Raw genomic sequence first — 24,825 nt, forward strand, 5'->3', positions numbered from 1 at the left:
ACTATATCCTTAAGGTTTATAGTCCCACGTAGACTTCTTTGTTAAAATAGGGTCCCGGCTCTTTGGAATTATAACGGGAATTTAACGTGGAGCAGATTGGGCCTGTCTAGACTCAATGGGAATTGGAGAGGGGTGATTTCAGGGTACTGCACACTGGTAACAATGTTGAAAGTAGCTGACCCCAATCGGGTGAAACAGGGACAGCATTAGAAAAAAGTCATAACGCTTGGCGACGCGGGACAAATAACTTAATAGACATATAATCACCTACCAAACAATCCATAGTGATGAGAGTGCTAATCTAAAATAATTTGTATACAAAACAACTCAGTCATACTAACATAATCCATGTTATTTACGATCAATACATTGTAGAGAAGGATTTTTTTTTATCTACAGAACACACCATTACCTATATTCACCCTAGCAAAAGAGTTAGTAGTTATAGTCACACTACTCCACATTCACACAAAACAAGCACATTGAGCAGGGACAAGGGATTTTTTTTAATACATACATACCCTATGTTCAATTCCCTTTGAGTCTAAGCAGACCCAATCCCTTGTCGCTATGTTCCCTTTTCCCTTGTCGCTCTATAGTCCCACCCATGTTAAATTCCCCTTGTCGCCAGGGTACAACCCCTTATGTTAACACTAAAGTCCCATTCAGGCTAAATCGCTGATATCGAGCCTATACAGTCCTAATCCCTAGATGCGCTATAGTCCTACCCATATTAAATTTCCCAATGTTAAATTCCCCTTGAAGCTAAAGTACAAACACCCAAATTTAACACTAAATTCCCACTGAGGCTAAAGTATCCCCGTGCACTTCTTGCAATTATGGACATTATGGGGGTGGGGGTGTGGGTGGGCTGACACCATGTTCACTTAGAACCATACTGATTACGCCTTTGATTGATGTCTAAAACGATTGTTCCTGCTTCGCCCAAGAATTAATGTACGAACAAGTACGTCCTTGTAACCGTCGTTAACTTGTTAGTTAAATTTACTTTATCGTTGTAGAAACATTTTAGCTCATCTGTTTTTAACTTCTTTTGTAGGTCCTCCTCAACGTGTTTGAGATCATCAACGATTTTATTTACCTTTTTATCCGTTAAAATAAGGAATGTGTTCAAAACTTCTGTTATGTCCTGAACGTTTTAAACAAACTGTCTTCTTTCTTATAGCAGTGCTGGCGTGTTTGTAGCTTATTTGCCTCTTCCGTGGTTTCTTTTGTATCTGCAGTGAAAACGAGATTCTCGTTGTTATTGTTCTTTTTTCCTTCCCGTGCTTGTACATCATAATCATCTTCTGGGTTTTCCTACCACGAGTTGCTTGTTGCTTTGCATGCACTCCACTCATTCATCTCGTTAAAGTATTTGTTTGAACGTGTTCTGTTAAATTAGTCCTGTCCTAGACGGTATGGCCAATGTTAAGGCATAGAATGTTATTATAGTTACCAAAAAGCACTAAACGTTAGGAACTTGAGCTAGGAAAATAAACTAAGCGGACAGGTCAACAAAATGTATAACTGAGCAACAACTAGTGCATGTCTCAAGTTTTACAGATTTTTTGTGTTTTAGATGTTCAAGATAGAAACAAAGTGAATATTTATTACATCTCAATTTTCAAACACAATTTTAAGTTTCAGAGTGTTACTACAGATATTAGTGGGCTATGAAATAGTGCCTCTGTTTAAATTCTGTATCCAGGAGTTGTTAAAACTATTATTTCCTCTGTCTTTGAAAGAGTTCATCAAGGACTATATAATTGTGCACGGATTGTTTCCAGCTAAAATATTTCCAAAGATGAACTACATTCAGCATCGCGCTTTCTTAACTTTCTTTTCCATAATGTATGGAATGATTTTTGTCTTGAAGAAAGTCCGTAATGTATTGTATTTCTTCATTGATTCTACCGATACACGAATGCACCATTATTGTATATGATCTTGCTAAGAAGCTTTGTATATCAAATCCATTAAAGAATTCTGAGTGCCATTCTTACCAAAAGGACGAATCTTAAGTGCGGTTGGATTTAAGTTTGTAAAATTAATACCGGTGAGTTTGGCTGCTTTAGTAAGAATCTGAATTTTCAAATTTTGATACACACGCCCCAACCCTCCAGTCTCGCAAGTCTGTTAAGTATTTCCTTGCTTTTTTTGGTATTGGCGTAACAAGTATCGAAGTCTCTAAGTAAATTTGAATAGTCAACCAAATCTGGCCATGATCTTCCAAAGGTCTCTACGGCTGACTGTGTCAAACACTTATCACAGTCATCAGTGTCATCTACCGGTAGGACATTTATTCCTAATATTTCTCATGGAGTTGACGAGCTGTAAACACAATATCTCTGGTCTCTGGTCCTCTTCTGAAGCCAAACTTCCTCTCTGGCAGAGGCCCTTGATAAATGCGGTGCACACGACGATTCAGCAGAATTATGGCAAGTATTTTACCTACTAGTGACGGCATGGAGATGTCGAGATGGTAGGCACACGATTGTTTGTTGCCTTTCCGCTTGTGCAAGCTCGTGCAAGCTGACGTTGGAAGCATCCTCCTGCTCCTAGGGTGTAGTTCCCTTTGCTCACACTGAATGGAATAATTTAGTACGTTTATGTGCCATGTGCGAGCCTCCGGCTTTGTAAATTTATTCTAGCATAGCATCTGCTCTAGTTGGTTTGTTATTTGACAGCAGAGCAATTGTTCTCACAATTTCAGTCAGCCTTGGATAATCAACATGTGTAATGTTGATTTCTATTTGGTGCAGTAAATCAAAAGCCTCGTCGCTGATAGATGATTTTTGATGCAGGATGCTGTTGAAATATTCTGACGCTGTCAGGTCTCAGTACTGGAATTATTTTCCTGATGCCTGTGGCCCGTAGATTGTCTTCAAACCAGCTAATTACTGTCTGCGTAGGACTGAATGGTATCTGCCTTATTGTTCAGCTATTGGTGTTGCAACTCTCTGGTATTGACTTTAACAGTCTTGATGTTGTTGAAGGTTGCCTTCTTGGATGATGAAGGACTGTATTTTAGTGAGGCCTTCCGTAACCAATTTTTCTCATTCAGAAGTATCTGTATGGTAGTATCATTCTGATTTTTACAAAAAATCTTGATGCTTATGTGTGGTGGAACCAATTGATTTGGATGCAGTGGAGTAAACAAAGTCTCTGAAGGATGCTATATTATCCTGGATATTCCTGGAGTTTATATTGATTGTATCCAGTTTTTTTGCACAATTCATGGACAAATGCCCGTTTCGCGTTCTCCTGTTTCACTTGGTAGACATTTAAGCTTTTAAAGCACATTTTTTCTTGTGGCCTTCTGCTAGGCTTAATCCGAATACTGACCTTGGAGATCATGAGCCTATGGTCAATAAAGCATTCTGTGATTTTCAAGACCTTCGTCACTCTCAGATCTTGTCTGTCTCTTCTTCTGATGATGACGTAGCAAATAAGGTGCCAGTGTGGGATAGCAATATCACCATCAGGCAGTACAATCTCCGGGAAAAGAGTAACATACATGTTTGAGTTGCAAAACGAAGACAAGAGAAATGAATAATTGGCAAAGAATAAGTCACGAAAATAACATGGCAATGCCTTAGAATGACTCCATGTAATTGATGTCGTCGATGAGTTACCTATATTAGTTTTCATCTCTTCAATTGTCAGTGTGCAAGGTAAATCATTAGTAGGGTCTACATGTTTATTTGTTGTCGAATAGTTAAATGTTAATTTCATCAACTCTTTTTTATTCGCAAATATTATGTTCGGTGTTTTCACTTGATCCAAAATCCATTAAGTTTCAATTCTGTTACAGTGTCAGACGTGGGATCATTGGATTTAGTGGATTACCGACGTATTGTGTGCGAACTCATGCGCTTATTGTTTGTATATTATAGATTGTGACCTTCATGACAAGTCAATTTACAGGCAGGTGCTAATTTATTTTTCTTTTCTGGACGCGTGTATCCATACATGTTCATATTCATTTTGTGTCGGTTGCGTTGATCAGCAATGTAAGGATGCTAACTGTAATTTCACTTCCATGTGCACTTATCAGTCACGTCATTACTTTAGGACTTTAGGAGTTGATTCGGTAAACATATGAGGAAGAAAGTCCGATATAATTTATCCAGGAAAGGCACTCCAGGAAGAGGATGAAAGGGTAATGGAAAGAAATAAAGCTAGGAAAGGAAAGATTGACATTAGAAACGTAAGTTGAAAAGGAAAAGTTGGCATTAGAAAGAAAGGCTGAGGAAAGAAGTGTAAAATTAGAAACGAAAAGGCTGGCATTAGCAAGTGAAGCAAAGAAGGAAAGAATGGCATTAAAAAAGAAAGCCGAGGAAAGAAGAGCAGAAATGCCAAAACTTGAAAGGGTAAAATTAGAAGCAGAAAGGGAAACAGAGAAGAGAAGAGTAGACTTAGAAAAAACGGGCAAGATTAGAGATTATAGAGATAGAGGAGAAAAATAAGCAACACGATTATGACAGAAAAGTAGGAACATTAACTGTTAAAAAAGAAGACCAGAATTCTGTCTCTACCAAATTAAAGGGCTCCAAATCGGAAAGATAACATGGATAGTATCTCCATCGGTTTGTGCGATATGCAGATAATCAGAAGTGGAGACGAGATGATTGGGCTCCACATTTTGTAACTTTTTTAAAAGGTAAAGCGTTGGATGTATATTTGCGATTCCCAAGAGACTATGTGTTTGCTAACGACGCTCTGAAGGAAGCATTCCTTTCAATGTATGAGCTGACCAAAAGGATTTTTGTAAAAGGTTCAAGTATAGCTATACTGAGAATGGAGAAACCCTTGTACAGTTCATCGTCAGAATAGCGAATTATTTTTAAAAAATTGATTGAGTGCAGAAATATTTGAAGGCTTGGCATAATTCTTGCTCAGAGATCAATTGTCGAGTACAGTTGGTCGGGGATTAACCAATTTCTGAAAGAGAAAGTCTTTTCAAACGCACAAGATACGACTAAGCAGGCAGATTACTATGCCGAAGCACACGGTAGAACCCAGAATGTGGTTTCAAAAGCTTACAAGTCTAGAAACCAATCTTGGGGACCGACTCCAGAGAGTCCGTAAAATCGACTGAGGAAAGTGGGTCGGGTAAGGATGCAGGTCGTCAGGGTATACAATTTATGTATGTAACAAATGGGGTCATAAACAGGAAAGGGTCATAAAAGGAAGGGACCTATCCAAAAGGTAGCTGTGGCTATAGAAAGTAAAGATAACAGGTCCGATACTCCTATACATGTCGAATTTGGTATCCAATCACTTGGTACGTGCCTTTTTCCCGAAGCACGGGTACCAAAAACGAGAGGTACCGCTAACGGTCAAGTCGTGGTATTACGTGACACGGCAGGTCGAATAATATTGTGGTGACAACGAAGTTGTGTTCAGTGAATTTCCTCAGTAGAAGTCCATTGTTGTTGCATTTGCCAACACCATTATTGGCAATGAAACTTAGCCACATATGGTGATCTGTGCCAACTCGAGCACTGAAGTCACCAAGGATGCTGAGCTTGTCAGTTTTTCAGTACTTTTGCAATATGAGACTCCAGGTGTTCATAAGATTTGTCCTTTCTCTCTCTCTGGGTTGGTCATGGTGGGTACATAGACACTGAATATAGTTTTGTGTCTTTTTTCTAATGGTGTGAGTCTCATTTTCATTAGTCTGTCGTTTATGTCCCTCGGCAGATTTTTGAGCTCGCTAACTATTTGAGTTAATGGCAATCCCACCACCAGCTTCACTTCGCTCTTCATTACTTCGGCCACTCTAGAAGAAGGTTTAGTAGGGACCCTACTTCGGTTAAATGTCATTCATCAGCTAGGCGAGTTTCAGGAAAGTCTGTTATTTGGATATTGAATCTAGCCAATTCTCTAGCAACTATTGCTGTTTTTCTGTCAGGTCAATCTACTAATGTGTTGTTAATTAGTGTGCGTACGTTCCATGCACTGATGGTGAGTTGGGTTGCCTTTGCATTTATGCTAGATTTTTGCCGTTGGGGTGGGATTCCCATCAGCCGCAGTATGTTCAAAAGTGTTAATATGAAGAAGACAATGTATAGAGTACCTTTTCAGCCCCTTCCTCATTCTACGGAAGTGGGCAGCGTGGACCTGAAATGGGCTTATACATCAAGGGGAATGCCTATTCCATTACAGTTCAGGTACAATATAAAGCGACTCAGTGCCCTGAGCTTGAGTCGAATGTGTACAGGTCTGAAACTACAGGTGCCAGTATATCCACACCTGTTGCTTTGACGCTAGCCTAACGAGACATGACTTGAAGGAAGCATCTCGCGGGGTGGGGAATAGAGTCATGACATGCGCACGAGTTGAATTTAAGTGAGCGAAAGTTTCGCTGAGTCGCCTTCACTCTCTCGTCTAGGCCTGTCTCAATCCAGTGGCAGGTCCGGACGTCTTTGTACGTACATCTAATAATGTCCTATTCTCGCCCATGAATTGTTTCACGAATCCCACAGTCTTTTAACAGTTCTGTTTTCTTTATGAGAATGAGATACATTGACAACTCTCTGCTGAGCCAGTCTTGCGAGAATCAGGCTCATATGCAGTCTTGTTTATGACACCGCCGAAGAAAGTGCGTAAAATTATCATCCGAAAAGCACATATTTTTAATTACTCAAAAACCAAAGTCTATCTGCAAATGTCTATTTAACTGCCATTATAATGAATTATTTTCTCACCAAATCAAAACTATTTGCACTAGCACAAGGATATTTGTGATGAGGGATGAATGGGTCTTGTTAGGCACTGTAAACAAAGCAATATAGACCTATATGGCCAACCAGACCATGGAATGGGGTCAGGTGACTCGTTCAGCCAATATAATATGGTTTTAGGGTGTAGGAATATATGGGTCATCATTCATTCTTAGCGTCACTTGCAAAAGAATTCTTGGAGATACGGGTTGTATATTTAGTGATCATATGTTTTATATTTTCCACCACCACCCCACCTACCGCCTTTGTGTAAAGTAGTTTACCACATACCATAGTAAAGTCATTTTGTAAATAGCTTTGTGGATGTTATATCATATGAACTTTTCAAAGAATGCAAGCGTTCTCAGCTGTTTTCCTGGGTAATTACGAATCATTTTAAACTTATCTTAGCGTTGATACGCATTTGTGTATAAGTTAGGGTATGCATGTCTTTGTGTGTGTCCTGTCTCGCCATTTCATTTACCCTAGCATATGATGGGATATTAAATATAAGCCATTGTAATCCTTTATTTAATATATGTAGATCTTATATCCATATTGGACTCCTAATTTCTCTATCCAAAGCTCAATACGACCTCTGCATAACTGATTATAGATAGGTCATTATACAGCTTCTACTCCAATCGACATCTGACTTTGAATTTGTAAACAAACCCTGCACATACCGTCTGTTAAAATCTCTACCTCAAGACTGCAGATTGAGAGACTGAGTAGACATGGTATGCAAGAGCTCGTCCTGATCCAGTTTATGTATATTCATGTAAAACGAGGAAATCTTCGCAGGTGCGGCCATGGGTGATAAATGACTAACTTGTACTAATTTTGTTCTCATAGGAAATGTAAAAACTTTAATTTTCTAAATGCTTACGATCAAACCGATATATCTCAATATACTATGGGTATCGAAGTATCACGCGGCATTATTTGGATTTACTTGTGTTTCACGCCTAAAGAATCAGGTGGTTATTTTAGCAATGAGTGTTTCAAAGTAAAATCTGTAAAAATGCTGAAATTCCATCAATGAACCATTGTCTCTGTTGAGTAAGGTACAGATATGAGCTTTCAAAAGATTCCTTTTACTAAAATGTGACCTTTCATTCTAGCCCAGTAATGGCCTGCCACCCCACCCCCATATATATATATATATATATATATATATATATATATATATATATATATATATATATATATATATATATATATACCCACCAGATTATAGCGTGTGCCTTGCAACCGTGTTTTATATTCAGTATTTGCTTAGTAAGCATTAAAAAGATGACGCTCGAATTACATCTTCATTTGTATGCATGTTTTTTGTCAATAAAGTTATAGATCAAATGTATACCCTGCCCGCACGTTTAAGGTGAAAGTCGATTTGCCTCATCGTGTATCACTATTACTAATACTGCAATCACAAGTCTGTGTCTTGAAAAATTCAGATAAGATATAAAATAAAATTCACGCCATTGTGATCCACCATAAACTTTCAAGCTGTTTAAATGAGTCAGTGAGAGTTTTCCTTTAACAGTTACTTACCGATCGATAACACGGGTTGTTGTGTACAATATTACTACATTGTGTTGTTGATCTTTTGTTTATGGGCACTGACGAAAGACTAGAACGTATCACACAAGCAATCACATGAAATAAAGCAATATAGACTTCTCCGGCCAACCAGACCCTGGAATGGGGTCACGTGACTCGTTCAGCCAATGTAATATAGTTTTAAGGTGTAGGAATATATGGCTCATCATTCTTAGCGTCACTTACAAAAGAATTCTTGGAGATACGGGTTGTATATTTAGTGATCATATGTTTTACATTTTCCACCACCACCCCACCTACCGCCTTTGTGTAAAGCTTCCTTTGTTGTAGTTATTTTGTAAATAACTTTATGCATGTTATATCATTGCATGTTATATCATATAAACATATGGTGTAGCAGCTTCGTATTATTTTCTCAACATTAACATTGAGATGAAGGTATTCACACCTGTACTACACAAATTATTCAAGTGTAACATTTCTTACATGTTTTTGGATCCTTTCTAATTTGTATACATTTAAAACAGTTTTAAGAAAAATAATTTTATGTTTTTTTTCTGTTGCATGTGCATTATGGAGGTCTCAGCTCCGAAATGGGTTGTTTTTGGTTTGATGGTTTAAAAATTTACATTAAGGTCTGAATTTCAACTAAGTAATTTACCACATACCATAGTAAAGTCATTGTGCAAATAGCTTTATGCATGTTATATCATATGAACTTATCAAAGAATGCAGGCGTTCTCAGCTGTTTTCCTGGGTAATTACGAGTTATTTTAAAAGTATCTCAGCGTTGATACGCATTTGTGTATAAGTACGGGCATGTGTGTCTCGTGTGTGTCCTGTCTCGCCATTTCATTTACCCTAGCATATGATGGGATATTAAATATAAGCCATTGTAATCCTTTATTTAATATATGTAGATCTTATATCCATACTGGCCTCCTAATTTCTCTATCCAAAGCTCTGCATAACTGATTATAGATAGGTCATTATACAGCTTCTACTCCAATTGACATCTGACTTTGAATTTGTAAACAAACCCTGCACATACCGTGTGTTAAAATCTCTACCTCAAGACTGCAGATTGAGAGACTGAGTAGACATGGTATGCAAGAGCTCGTCCTGATCCAGTTTATGTATATTCATGTAAAACGAGGAAATCTTCGCACGGGCGGCCATGGGCGATAAAAGACTAAACTTGTACTAATTTTGTTCCCATAGGAAATGTAAAAACTTTAATTTTCTAAATGCTTACGATCAAACCGATATATCTCTATATACTATGGGTATCGAAGTATCACGCGGCATTTTTTGGATTTACTTGTGTTTCACGCCTAAAGAATCAGGTGGTTATTTTAGCAATGAGTGTTCCAAAGTAAAATCTGTAAAAATGCTGAAATTCCATCAATGAACCATTGTCTCTGTTGATTAAGGTACAAATATGAGCTTTCATAAAGATTCCTTTTACTAAAATGTCATCTTTCATTCTAGTCCAGTAATGGCCTGCCACCCCAACCCCATATATATATATATATATATATATATATATATATATATATATATATATATATATATATCCACCAGATTATAGCTTGTGCCTTATAAACGTGTTTTATAGTCAGTATTTGCTTAGTAAGCATTAAAAAGATGAAGCTCGAATTACGTCTTCATTTGCATACATGGTTTTTGTCAATAAAGTTATAGATCAAATGTATATCCTGCCCACACGTTTAAGGTGAAAGTCGATTTTCCTCATCGTATATCATTATTACTAATACTGCAATCACTAGTCTGTGTCTTGAAAAATTTAGATAAGATATAAAATAAAATTCACGCCATTATGATCCACCATAAACTTTCAAGCTGTTTAAATGAATCAGTGAGAGATTTTCTTTAATAGTTACTTATCGATCGATGACACGGGTTATTGTGTACAATATTGCTACACTGTGTTGTTGATCTTTTGTTTATGGGCACTGATGAAAGACTAGAACGTATCACACAAGCAATCACATGAAATAAAGCAATATAGACCTCTGGGGCCAATCAGACCCTGGAATGGGGTCACGTGACTTGTTCAGCCAATGTAATACAGTTTTAGGGTGTATGAATATATGGCTCATCATTCTTAGCGTCACTTACAAAAGAATTCTTGGAGATACGGGTTGTATATTTAGTGATATGTTTTACATTTTCCACCACCATCCCACCTACCGCCTTTGTGTAAAGCTTCCTTTGTTGTACAGTAGTTACTTTGTAAATAACTTTATGCATGTTATATCATATAAACATATGGTGTAGCAGCTTCGTATTATTTTCTCAACATTAACATTGAGATGAAGGTATTCACACCTGTACTACACAAATTATTCAAGTGTAACATTTCTTGCATGTTTTTGGATCTTTTGTAATTTGTATACATTTAAAACAGTTTTAAAAAAAATAATTTTATGGGGTTTTTCTCTGTTGCTTGTGCATTATGGCGGTCTCAGCTCCGAAATGGGTTGTTTTTGGTTTGATGGTTTAAAAATTTACATTAAGGTCTGAATTTCAACTAAGTAATTTACCACATACCATAGTAAAGTCATTGTGCAAATAGCTTTATGCATGTTATATCATATGAACTTATCAAAGAATGCAAGCGTTCTCAGCTGTTTTCCTGGGTAATTACGAGTTATTTTAAAAGTATCTCAGCGTTGATACGCATTTGTGTATAAGTACGGGCATGTGTGTCTCGTGTGTGTCCTGTCTCGCCATTTCATTTACCCTAGCATATGATGGGATATTAAATATAAGCCATTGTAATCCTTTATTTAATATATGTAGATCTTATATCCATACTGGCCTCCTAATTTCTCTATCCAAAGCTCTGCATAACTGATTATAGATAGGTCATTATACAGCTTCTACTCCAATCGACATCTGACTTTGAATTTGTAAACAAACCCTGCACATACCGTGTGTTAAAATCTCTACCTCAAGATTGCAGATTGAGAGACTGAGTAGACATGGCATGCAAGAGCTCGTCCTGATCCAGTTTATGTATATTCATGTAAAACGAGGAAATCTTCGCAGGTGCGGCCATGGGTGATAAATGACTAACTTGTACTAATTTTGTTCTCATAGGAAATGTAAAAACTTTAATTTTCTAAATGCTTACGATCAAATCGATATATCTCTATATACTATGGGTATCGAAGTGTCACGCGGCATTATTTGGATTTACTTGTGTTTCACGCCTAAAGAATCAGGTGGTTATTTTAGCAATGAGTGTTCCAAAGTAAAATCTGTAAAAATGCTGAAATTCCATCAATGAACCATTGTCTCTGTTGATTAAGGTACAAATATGAGCTTTCAAAAGATTCCTTTTACTAAAATGTGACCTTTCATTCTAGTCCAGTAATGGCCGGCCAAACCCATATATATATATATATATATATATATATATATATATATATATATATATATATATATATATATATATATATATATATATATACTCTGTTTTATCTATACCCACCAGATTATAGCGTGTGCCTTGCAACCGTGTTTTATATTCAGTATTTGCTTAGTAAGCATTAAAAAGATGACGCTCGAATTACATCTTCATTTGTATGCATGGTTTTGTCAATAAAGTTATAGATCAAATGTATACCCTGTCCATGCGTTTAAGATGAAAGTCGATTTGCCTCATCGTGTATCATTATTACTAATGCTGCAATCACTAGTCTGTGTATTGAATTCAAATAAGATATAAAATAAAATTCACGCCATTGTGATCCACCATAAACTTTCAAGCTGTTTAAATGAGTCAGTGAGAGTTTTTCTTTAATAGTCAGTTATCGATCGATAAAACGGTTTGTTGTGTAGAAGATTGTTGCACTGTGCTGTTGATCTTTTGTTTATGGGCACTGATGAAAGACTAGAACGTATCACACAAGAATCACATGAAATAAAAAAGCATAGTGAATAGTCTCCAGTGGCATGTGACTATGCTATAAAGTGTACCGTTGACCAAAGGCAGTCCGTCTTTATGCTTTAAGTTAGGTAATACTGAGGTTTTTGAAATTAATAAAATCGAAATTGAAGATACATCCAGTATATTTGAAGGATACTTTATAGAAATAGAAGCTGACCCATTGGAGTTTAACCTCTTTTCTCTATGAGACTTGTAAGAATATTTGGTGACGCTTGATCTGATGTGGTGACCTGCCTATTGGACGGAAAAATCAGAACACATTCACAATGTTACAATTCAGGGTCTGCTTGACCTAATCAGTACCGCGAAATATCCAGAAGAGGTGGGGGGGCCTTCAGGGCCATGTAAGACCTAACAATTATCAGCGATTACCTGAGAAGAGATGCTGGTCCGTCTTCCCGATCATGTCACAATTGATCATTAATGAAACATTTCACCCCAACACTGTTTTGGAAAGTATATAATAGATGATAGCAACAGTCATGCAAGAACACTCATATATACTGGTAAAAAAAAAAACAGCAAATAAGATGAAAGATGCATGCCATTTTAGGTATAATGCCATAACCAGGAAGGCAGGCAATAAAAATGGATGGCCTGAACAGAAATAGCAACCACTGGGCAGTAGAATGTTCAGAGAGAAATCAACTGAGATACGAAGACAATTGAAGAGAGGTGATAAAGCGCCACAGAATCCGACATATTGACCATTATTTTTCAGCTGTAATACACTCCTTGTGGTACAGAAAAGACAAAATAATCACATGATAATATCAACCCATTTGCAAAGAGAAAATGATGACCATCATGACAGTTCGACGAGGAATGTTACTTTGTTGATGGCATAATTCCGTAAGTAATGTCGCCAATGAGATAACCAGTGGATATCAGTGTGTGTGTGTGTGTGTGTGTGTGTGTGACACATACCCAATGGGACACTACAACGAAGACTGCCAACACTGTTGATTAGATTATCTCGGATATAATAAAGAAAATAATACAACTTGTTGATATCAATGTGTGAATAAGAGAGAGGCAAACAAACAGAGGTTCCCATTAAAATCATATGGTGTGGATTGCCACTCTTGTTGATGGGCTGATTTTGAATCTAATGCCACAAATAATGTAACTAGTGGAAATCAGTGTGTGTGAGAGAGAGAGAGAGAGAGAGAGAGATGCACTAAAAAAATAAAAATGCAATGACACGACAATGCAGTATCTTTGGGAAAGGCATTGAGAGCCAAATTCATGATTATGATATACCCAATGATGTGTTAAAAGTACCTTTTAAAACCGACAAAAACATGTTGACACCATGACTGCTGCCCCTCCTCGTAAACTAACCTTGCAAATCATACATTGGCCCTATTATGGCAAGATGTTCACACGTAGTTACTAAAAATGTGGTGTCACGCATTATGTCTAGGAGAAATACAAAATAGAACTTACCAGGCTCTTACCATTGTCAGAAAAGACCAGTGAAATGATAAACAATTTAGAATCTGCCCTATTTTCTTCTCTTTTTATTCCTCCAAGATAGATAACATACAATTTACAGTTGTAAAACATCTGCCTTTCAAGACAACTGTGTATATGGATAGTACATACCTAACCAAGTGTAAACGTCACATTTGAAAAAAAGCCATGAAATAACGAATGGACACGCCACATGGAATAAGGCACGATTACTTCGATTCACAGTCAGAACTGAACACAAACGTCAACGTCTTACCCAGTCTGCAAAGAACAACACAGCTGGCAAGAAATGAAATATCAAAATAATAATAGATGCACGGGAAAGGTGAACGGGCAAAAATAATTTCGATGAAGTAGACAGGAAACAAAGTCATTTATTAGAAATCGCATACGCAATATGAAACTTATGTTTCCAATCAACAAAACAGTTGGGATAAAAGAAGTACAAAACTTATTTATTTACCTTAAGTTTCACCATGTTCGGATTAGCATAAGCACATTTAGTAAGACTCAACTTCTCTTTGGCATTGATAAGACAATGACAATTATACCTGCTTCTTAGTGGAAGACACATCTGGTTTTATTAAGTAAACTTTGTTTGAAAATTATTTTCGTTAACAGTATCATTATTGTTATTTGGGATTGCAATTTTTAAACCTATTATATATTTCCCATGACTTTTTCCCATTGGTGACTTTATTTATCTGTACACTTGCAGATTTTAACCCTCTGGAATTATTTTTTTAAAAAAACACTAGAATTTCCGAAAGGACACGTATTCTATTATGAAAACCTAGTAAAATTATTTTACTTGTTTCGCCTGCGTCACCGTTTACTATTGTTACATGCCCAACATCAAATCTGATTGGTGTGCCTTTGATAGTTGCTGTAATCACAAGTCCAACAACACCAAGGCAAATCGTGGTCGCAGTGGTGATTCCACAAACAGCATCTACGATAACACGTACACGTTTGTATTTCGCGAGCAACACAATTTTCTGTTGATTTCATCTCAGAGCTACTGTTCCACTTCAATCATTTCCCCACGTAGGTCGCTTTGATGGTCCATTACATTATTATATTAATAATGTGATCTTGCAGCATAATTGCTCAACACGATATCCTTGTCCAGATGTTAATAGCACACGGATTTCTAATAAGTTAAATTGCCTTTTTTACTTGCACAACCGCCACGCAATCATGAAGATATCTGGGAAATATTAAGTCTTGGACAACTGTGACTTATAATAAATATCCCGTCTTAAAAGAAAATCACAACCTCTCAGAATATCATCCAAAAATTAAATGTTCGGCCCCTTACATCTACGGACATTATTTCACTTCCGTTTTTGTGATATAGTAACTGACAAACCAGTTCTCGTTTCCCAGGCCTAAAATCCCTTCTGTATTCCTTGTGAACTATCCCCAGTATACGCGTGTGTCTGTAATTGTAGCCAATGTGAGTCCACGTGGAAGCTTTTCATGGTTTGGAACTATAGCGCTTTGTGCTCTCAGACAGGTTGACTGACAGAGGCAACAGTTTCCTCCATTCGTAACGTATGTACAACTGTTGCCTATTTTGAGTAGCTAGTTAACACGGTTTTAGTATCTGCGCGCAGAGACATCAGTGGTTTTCCATTTCGAAATCCGCCATGCTAATCGTGTTATCATCAATGGCCATCGAGTATAGTTTGCTGATAATACTGAGACCACTTCGGCAAGAGTGAGAAATTCTGATTAGAAATGTATTTGCGAATGCAGCAGTAAGACAATTATTTGTCTATAGCCATATGTGACACCGAATATTTTCGATAAATCGAAGTCAGGAACTAATACTGATGTACCTATGATGGTTGCAGAAATCACAATTACAGCAACACCAAGGCTAACAGTGGTCGTAGGGGTGATTTCGCAAGTAACATCAATGACAACATACACGCGTTTGTATTTCGAGAGTACAACGATTTTTGGGGGATTTCATCTCAAAGTTGTTGTTCGGCTTTGATAATTTTCTTGCGTCTGTAATTTTTAAGGTTTATCACATCTCTTCTACTGATAATGTGATCGCGTAGCAGGATGATCCTGATCAAACTCATCAAGTCCAGATGCAACAGGCACATTCACTTCTAATCAATAACCCATTTTACTGGTACAAGTATTATGTAATCAAAGAAAATATTTTCAAGGCTAATATTTAATTCTCTGGTAATTGTACATTCTGGGAACCTGGCAATGCATTCGTGTAGAACAATATTAATTGTATTATTGATTGGTGTTCAGAACAATTGTTTTCATTTTCGCCCAAGAACTGTTACATAGAATATGGTGTCAATGTTGATTAGCAGTAAAAATAATTCTCTTCTTAGTTGAATCAATATTCTTATATCACAACCGATGGGAATCGTAACCGACGTGGAAGTGTCTGTAAATTCTACTTTATTGTTGTAGAAGCGATCCCTGTGTGTTTTCTTGCCTGGTCGTGTACTCGGCGCATGCAAATGCAATGATTCTAATCTGCCCTTGAGTTGGTATTGCAATATCGAGATAGCCCCCCTGAGAGCATATATGAACGATAAAAGGGTCTGGTAACGCTGTATTTACGCAGATATGAATCAAAACTTGGCGCCATATGACCATCGATGCTGGGATTCCTTGTCAGGCAAGCTAACACTTCATCTGTAAATTTCGAGGACGTTCAGAATCCATCATATATTTAATAATAAATCTTAAGCACATACGCCAAAGACGTATAAGTACCCGTTTGGAAAGACTTCGGGTGCTTCGAACTGAATTTCTTTTTCAGTGACTAATGCTATCGATGAGGCATATGTGAACATTAAAACGAGGCTTTGTATATTAAAACGAGGCTGATCCTTTACCACTATTATTATTATACACCACTAGCCTCTTTACCCGTTTAAGATGAATAAATACGACCCAGACTATAGCACCTTTAACATGTAAGGTTCAGGTCACCTTTGCATCAACATATTCTTTTTGTTGAAGCCTCGGAAACATCGATGTAATTTGTAATACATTCTACCCACAGAACCATGTTTCTGATTCCATGGATCTTTGTAATCTTGTGCAGATTGTTAGAGTTGGTGCCTTGCGGTTTAAATCACAACATTGTTATGGTCCAAGTGGAATTAGTAAGCTTTCCACCTTGATCATGATAAAGCACAAGCTCGCCCTGGTGAGCTTCAGCAGCAACTCAGCTAGTAAACTTAGTCCGCTTTGGTGTCAAACCTGCTCACATCCACATTAGCGCTAGGTCGCTGCACTGTCGAGTCCGTATAAGTCAGCACTCATTTTGTATACTATCAAGCGTAGTTTCTAAGTGATTATGTAAAATCAAAAGTGGTTGAACTGCTTCCTGGTAGTTCATTCAGTGCTTCAACAACAAGACGTCCACGTACTGGACCTCATATCCTAATTTGCGACGACAGCTTTGAATAAAACAGCGGTAGGCAACATTTTCTTCCAGAAATTCCGCTTCCACAATCAATGACTCACACTGAAACTTGTTAAGTAATTAGTGCATGTTGGGACGACGAGGAATAGTCACCTGTGGATCTCCCCTGGACAACACCGCTGAGGCCATTTCCATAATATGTCACCTAAACGGGTTTTTTGTCGTGTTGATTACACGCATGTGTATCACACAAGTACGACTGTCATTACATTTAATATCAGGTCAATCTCTAATGTACAGTTGTAATTTCGAGGTATCGTTGCAGAGATTCAACGTGTTCCTATCCAGGTTAACCATCGTGAAATAACGTGTAACCCTGAGAGGCTGTACTTGAGGTAGTCCCGCATCATGAACCCAGACGGTAACTACTACTGAATGCATCGCAGTGTAAATGAACTTGAGATTAAGATTCACCTTTTAGCGGGAATCTCATTAATATCTTCAGGCCAACCAAGAACCGTTTTCATCGATGTCAACCTCGAATGATGTAGATTGATCGAGTAGGCATAGCTGACTGTGCTCTAGAGTTAACGCATAAAAGTTGTTGAGTCTTTGCCATTCCTTATCTAACAATTTCGTTAGATCTCAACATTAAATGATTTAATTTCACGCGTTCTTTGGACGCTCAGCAGCGTTTCAGGTTGAACCATCGTTCGACGAAGTTTTTCGTCTCAAGGCGTTGAGATTTCGAGTGTGCGAGATTACCTAGAGGTGATTAACGTAGAAATATTCAAGTTGAATTCTGGTTTCGTAGACGAGAAATTAATCGTGATCTTCCAGGGTCTCTTTTTCAACAACATACTGTATCATAGCACTGATTTTGCGACAAATGGAAACCATATCAGAATTGATTATCGGTGTTGTATACATCATGGATGTCTACAAAGAGTTCGTGCATTTACGAGCGAAACTTTGCTGGGTCTGTGATATTCTTAAGCAACCACTTACACATCAACACGGCCTCATTGAAGACTGTTGGCGCAGTGTTGCAGAAGTATACCGATCACATTAGTATTCCAATCGATCCACGAATTCTTGGTAGTCACACGGTCCACCAAGACCATCTTTTCCTTTAATTGTTGTTTCTGTTGAATTTCTTCCCACTAGGACAATTTCTGAAAGTCGAAGTTTAAATGGAGGATGTACTTACTCCGTGCGAATTTCATAAGCTTGTTGTCGTCACCTGGTCATTTCTTCAACGTAGGTTTGGGTTATTTTGGCAAATCCCGAAATTCTTCGTATGACGATTGACGTCCGCGTCCGGGATCAGGATCGCGTGATGGTCCAAGTTCAGATTCAGGTGAACAAGCCAGATCTCGATGTAGGTATGTTCTGTCCACAATTGTTTGTCAACTTTGGTGGTCCCGAACACATATACACTTCGAAAATTTTTCCAATTAACCCACGTGGCAAATATCTTTGCAGTGAACTTCCTGAATATCATTTTGTGATATTCACGGTCCATATATGCATCATATGTCTTCGATGTTATATTTAACATGTAGTCTTTCCAGTTAGGGTGGGTGTATGTTAAGGGCGGCATATACTGGATTCTTCACGATCACATGCTGACTTTCTGTTTTGAACAATTGAGTTAGTGCTTTCACCCTCGACTTGTATTTGCATGGTGTTTGTGGAATCTTCCCTATTTCCTCTAAAATCTTGGTTGAGTGCATGAATGTCTTTTGCAACCACATCACCGCTCTTTCCAATGTTTCCAATGTCTTCGTAGACTCGCCTGTGGCAATCGTTCGATGGTCTCTGCGTTTTCTTCTGTGGATTTTGCAACATTCATCAGCTACTCCGTGTCTTCGCACGTGTGCTTGAGATGTGGCGCAAGCGTTTGTGGTACCATGGTGTCGCTGGCAGGTTTCGTGATTGCATATAATGATCGTTGTTGATATATTGCTTTAGTTGTTCGCGTGAAACACTTGTGTCCAGACTTGCATGACAATACTAAAGTCAAATGCAAAGAAACTATTTGGATTCCTAGTACACTCCTCGAAAATATTTCGAAACTCATTCCACGACTGGTCTACGTCACACCGTGTCCAGTGACTGTTTGGAAGGCCATGTGCTACAACGCCAATGTTATTAACTATTAACATGTTGCAGTTGTCTCTGATCACTTTGGAGGCGCGTGTGAGCATCAGTGTGTCACATAGATCACGTCTGAGTTTTCTTGCCCGTCTCGTGTTATGAATCTATGGTCATAACAAGTTTTATAAAAGCAGGCGATTGTTCCAAGAAACACATTAGCGCAATATCAGGGTTGAGCCGTTCAAACAATTTGATGTTCGTAATCTGTGCAGAAATTTATGTGTTACCAAACTCGAATTCACCCATGTTTCGTCGGTAATTTCGAATCTCGTCCGTATGATCGCACGCAGAATGTTGTGCAGATGAAATCACCAATGCGAAGCAAGGGTTGTCATTGTTTGTCACGTTCACCATTACTCGGTGTGGAATACATGCTGCGTTGAAATTTAATTTGACCAGTGAATAGGCTTACGGAGAAACACAAACGTGAACCTCCTCACATACATAAAGAGTCAAAGCAGAACTTTTCGGGTGTAATCGTCAAACTTTCCAAGGATTGTTACAAAACCTTTGTCATTTTCATCATTAAAGGTTTCAGTTTCCCCGACGTTTAAGACCATAAGGGCGCCACTGGCAAAGTATCCACGTGAGCTTTTAACTACGTCGTTGGAACCTAATGTCATAGTAAAGTCCACAGAAAAAAAAAATGTTTACCTTGTTCCAGGGAAGCGAGGTGCCTGCGTGCTGAAGTATGATATAATTCCCAGAAGCATGTTCGAGAAAGGCGTCGAAACTTGGCTCGTGTTTGGAATATATGCCTGATAATCTTTGAAATTACCAACGCCACTGCACTTGAACTCTCGGACTTGGACCCTTTGACGAGTATACACGGCAGACTCAGCGACAATAGTATCTGCGGTACGGCGACGATCTTGTTCATAAGCGACGACACGCGTGATACATCGGCCCGCCTAGGAATCTTGAAATGCATCTGCGTTGCTGTTTCACAAGCTGCTGAACGGTTTTATCCGCGAGTCCTAATAGTCAAAGAGAATCTGCCTCGCAGCACTTCTCATTATCTTTATTCCACGTTCTTGCGCAGATTGCTTAAATGGATTTAAATTCGGCATAGCCCTATATAATGGATAAATCATAGTCGAACTGATTTTTCGATCCATTAATTTTTGTAGTGCTTATATTTTTTTCCCAGGATCAGAAACTGCAATCGCTTCAATCCATGACATCATTTTACTGACTTTATATATTATCTTTCTTAATGGCTCTGATAGGTTTTTCTATGACGACATTTTCAACATACGTGTTGGTAAATTTTTACCAGATATCAAGATAATACTCGCTAATAGATCCACGTGATTGGCAAAGCTGATTGCATGACATTAATCCTACACCACATGTAACACATTTTCGAGCACAGGTGATGCTAGCTAGCGACCCAAACACAGCTAATTGAATTTTAGGCCCCAAAACTCGAGTAAATAGTTTTCAGCGTATATCGATCTGCATGATTATTATAATACTGGGGCACCTCGTGGAATCTTCGCTTCGAGACTCACGTACGTTCCAATCGCAGTTGCGCGCATGTGCAAACAAATGTTGAGCGGAGAACAGTCATGGGGAATAAAGAAGGGATATTGTGATTGAGATCCGTTATCAGTCATCTCATCTCAAGTTGCTTTAATGCTATGACTTCTATGTAGGGAAGAAATACATCGCCCCTTTTATAAAACTCCGTTTCAGTTGCCTTGAAATTGAACACGGAAGATATAAATCATCTATTAAAGGATTTAACCTTCTTTTGCAGGTGGTGAGGATGAATATCGTTTGTTCTGAGTATTAATTTATATAATGCATTTAAGTCAGAAATAGTAAACAGCCTTGACAGTCAGTGATAGATAGATAGATAGATAGAGAGAGAGAGAGATAGATAGACATATAGATAGATAGATAGATAGATAGTGAGAAAGAGATGAATAAATAGAATGGCGCTCACAGAGAGAGAGAGAGAGAGAGAGAGAGGAAACTACTATCCTTGGATCCTGCATAATGATGCGTAATAGCATAGAGTGAAATTATATACTGGAAAAAAATAATTCTCATACATGTTCTAGAATTTTCCTTCGTCCTTACTGAGATTCAAACCCAAGGCCTCGAGTCAAGGCACCAATTGCGATTGGTTTCTTTGTCTGCCAACCCAGTAAGGGATATAATTACAAATTATCTAACCCATATGACAGCTGAGATACGTGTGTGTGTGTGTGTGTGTCTGTGTGTCTGTGTACGTTTGTTCATGTAGATCAGTTAAAGATTCACTTTGATATTACAATATTTTAATTGAAAATATTTGTAATTTTATTTATGTGCTGTCAAGTGAAGTTTCTTATAGGGAGAGTACAGGTACTGTTAAGTTAAACTTTACGTATCTCACAGGGGGCCCCGAGTGGCCGAGTGGTCTAAAGCGCTCTCCGTTACGGATCACTACCATCTCACCTCTGTCTGTGGGGGTTCGAGTCTAGGATTCGGCTAATGTGGATATGTGAGAAAGCTTGCCAGTAGCTTCTCGTGGGTCGGTGGTTCTTCCTGGGGTTTTCCCTGGTTCTTCCTCCACCATTAATACTGGCCGCCATGCATAGCCTATCGTGTGCTGAAAAATGGCGTTAAACCACACAACAACAACAACAACGTATCTCACAATTATCTTGTTCCATGTAGTCTTCTATATGTCTTTGTTAATATGAACGACAATAAATATACTGAATTTAACTTAATTGAAACTAGCATGTGATTCTTTACAGATTTCCTCTTGCTTTCACAAGTCTCTAAGAAACATTTGGTGTATGAAACTTCAGATAATGAAACCCCGAAAAGACGAGAGGGGAACTCTGTTTGAGTGTGCGTGCGCGCGTGCATTTGTGTGTGTGTGTGTGTGTGTGTTTGTGTGTGTGAGAGAGAGAGAGAGAGAGAGAGATGGGGGGGGGGGGAGACCGAGGTGACCATTAGGACAAAATGATGATTGTTGCTAGTGTGTGTGTATGTGTTTGTGTGTGGTGTGTGTGTGCGAGAAGGGGGGGGGGGGAGGGAGGGATGTTAATATAGCAGAATGAAACGGAGCGAAAAAACGATGCGTGTTGGATGTCTAGGTGTATATTTTGGAATGGCATTTAGTTCCTCAGTAAGAAATAGCCAATAATATGTTCAACGTAGTAAAAACAAACACAAACAAACTGACACTAAGACGACTGCTCCTCATGTACAGTGTTACAATTCTTACATGGTCTCCGAGTGACCGATTATTCTATAGCATTCGCTACAGATCACTGACATCTCACCACTGACCGCGTGGGCTTTAGTTTCGGGCTCGACTAATGTTGATATCTGAGAAAGCAAACTGCTGGAAAATGGCGTTTAATTCACAAAACCGCAACTTACCAACATAATAATCTGGCAAAAGCCGTAAAGTAGTTGCTGAAATTATGATATCACCCATTATATCTAGTAGAAATACAATATATTACTTACCAGGCTCTTGCCCATTTTCCGAAAAGTCCAATGAAAAGATAGACAAATTAGAATGTGTCCTCTTTTCTCCTCTTATTTCCAACCAGACAGCATATAATTTACAAGTGAAAAACAGCGGCCTTTCAGGACAACTGTGTACGCGGATAGCGTATACCTAGTCATGCGTAAACAATTCAGTTTCAAATAGCTCTCATGGTAACTATCGTGCAATTATCACATAAAATCAGAGCGGATTCAATTCGGTTGATGTTTAGAACTGCACACAGAGGTCAACATCTTACCCAATCCGAGAAAAACAAGGCTGACAAGAATCCATCTAAGAAATTAATACAAATATAGCAATTAATGCAGCTGTTTTCATTAAGACAAAAACAAGAAACGTGGAAAAATACTTCCGCTGAGGTAAACCAGGAACAAAGTCATTTATTAGAGATCGCAGAAGATTCTTTGGTCTCGTTGTTTTCAAAATTATGTTTCAATCGACACAGCACTTAGGTAAAAACAGAAGAAGAGCTATCTAACTACCTTGTGTTTGACCATGTCCAGATTAACACAAGTCCGTGTATTACCACTAAACTTATATTTGGCATTGTTAAGACAATGACAACTAATTTGCTTCTTGGTGGAAGAGCAATTTCACCGGTTACTATCGGTATAGCCGCGACAGTAAATCCGCCTTGTGTACCCATGATGGTTCCGGTGGTCAAAGGGCCAACGGTGGTCACGGCGATCATTCTACAAATATCATCTACGATAACACCCACCCACCTGATTGTATCTCGACTGTGGATTTTCACCTTAATGCTCTTGTTCCGCTTCGATGATTTTCTCGCTTAGGTAGCTTTGAGTATATATATATATATATATATATATATATATATATATATATATATACATACATACGTGTCTATGTGTCTGTGAGTGTGTTACGATTGAACTTTCAAGGTATTTTTTATTGACTGTCATTTCTATTGACATAACGTAAATCTTTATTCTCAATAAATTAGACTGCTTTTGTCACGCTTAGTAAAGGACATTTTAATTTAGGAAAATCTTTTACGTATTAGCAATTGCATTTACATCATACGTGGATATATTATTACAGTGTTAGAAGATTTAAAATACCAGTAGCTGTATTCACACCATACGTTGGGGGGAAAATGTATACAAACAAGTTGAGAGAGGTGTTATGACTGTGATTATAGACTAAGTAAAAGCAAGAAGAAAAACTTTAAATTTTGTAAAACTTAACAAACAATTACATTATCAATGTTATAACATGAAAATGAGAGGAATTTACGGTATTAAGAAGTGAATCCAATTTAATCCTTAAGAAGTTCTTTAAGTTTAAAAGAATGGAAAGTTCCGTATAAACTTCAGAACCAGAAATGTACTGGTCTGACAAGAACTGTGACGTAGTCAAGATGACGTTGTCCAGACCTACTTTTGAATAATTCACAATACTTCTAGAATAATATTATTGTCCAAAAATCTATCAATTTATATTTTCACTGAGCAGCGCAAGCAATGTATTTTCCTCTCAAATAATATTTTAGTACAACATAAGATAAACCTGCAGGCTTGATGTTGCAAGAGGAACACAAGAAATAAAAATGACCCCAAAGCTGGAAAGAAATGCCATTGCTCCGTTCTCTCCTTAAATACTGCGAGAGGTCTTGGGTTCAAACACCGGACGAATCATACCACAGACTTATAGAAATGGTAATATCAGTTGCCTCGCTTCGCGCTCCGCATTAGTGTTAAGACTGGTCGGCTTGGTGTCAAGATAATGTGACTGGGTGGGACGTGATGCCACATGTCTGCGGCATGATGCCCAAGTGCTATACATAACAATAAACTGCCAAACTGCAGACATCGTAGCGATATGACTTAAAAGTTGTTTGAGCTATGTTAAAAATCCAAATCAAACACTTCTTATGTACACCTTCTAGTATGACTATATCTGACGACATATCCCCGCATGACACATCATACTACTCGTTCTTATATTTCTAAACACC

At 38.0% G+C, this 24,825-nt stretch overlaps 1 protein-coding gene across 1 annotated transcript in view; it reads right to left on the bottom strand.

The window, feature by feature from the left end:
• LOC149808391 (solute carrier organic anion transporter family member 4A1-like) overlaps nucleotides 1–22,933 on the bottom strand; it is a 123,549-nt gene extending 100,616 nt beyond the window's left edge. Inside the window, exon 1 of the mRNA XM_089976591.1 lies at nucleotides 22,805–22,933. Within this exon, the coding sequence (XP_089832717.1) occupies nucleotides 22,805–22,819 (15 nt within the window). The 5' untranslated portion in view covers nucleotides 22,820–22,933. The remainder of the gene's footprint in view (nucleotides 1–22,804) is intronic.
• Nucleotides 22,934–24,825: the final 1,892 nt, after the last annotated feature.

Source organism: Sinohyriopsis cumingii, chromosome 1, assembly GCF_028554795.1.
Source record: "Sinohyriopsis cumingii isolate HCF-2022 chromosome 1, ASM2855479v2, whole genome shotgun sequence".
Lineage (NCBI taxonomy): Eukaryota > Metazoa > Mollusca > Bivalvia > Unionida > Unionidae > Sinohyriopsis > Sinohyriopsis cumingii.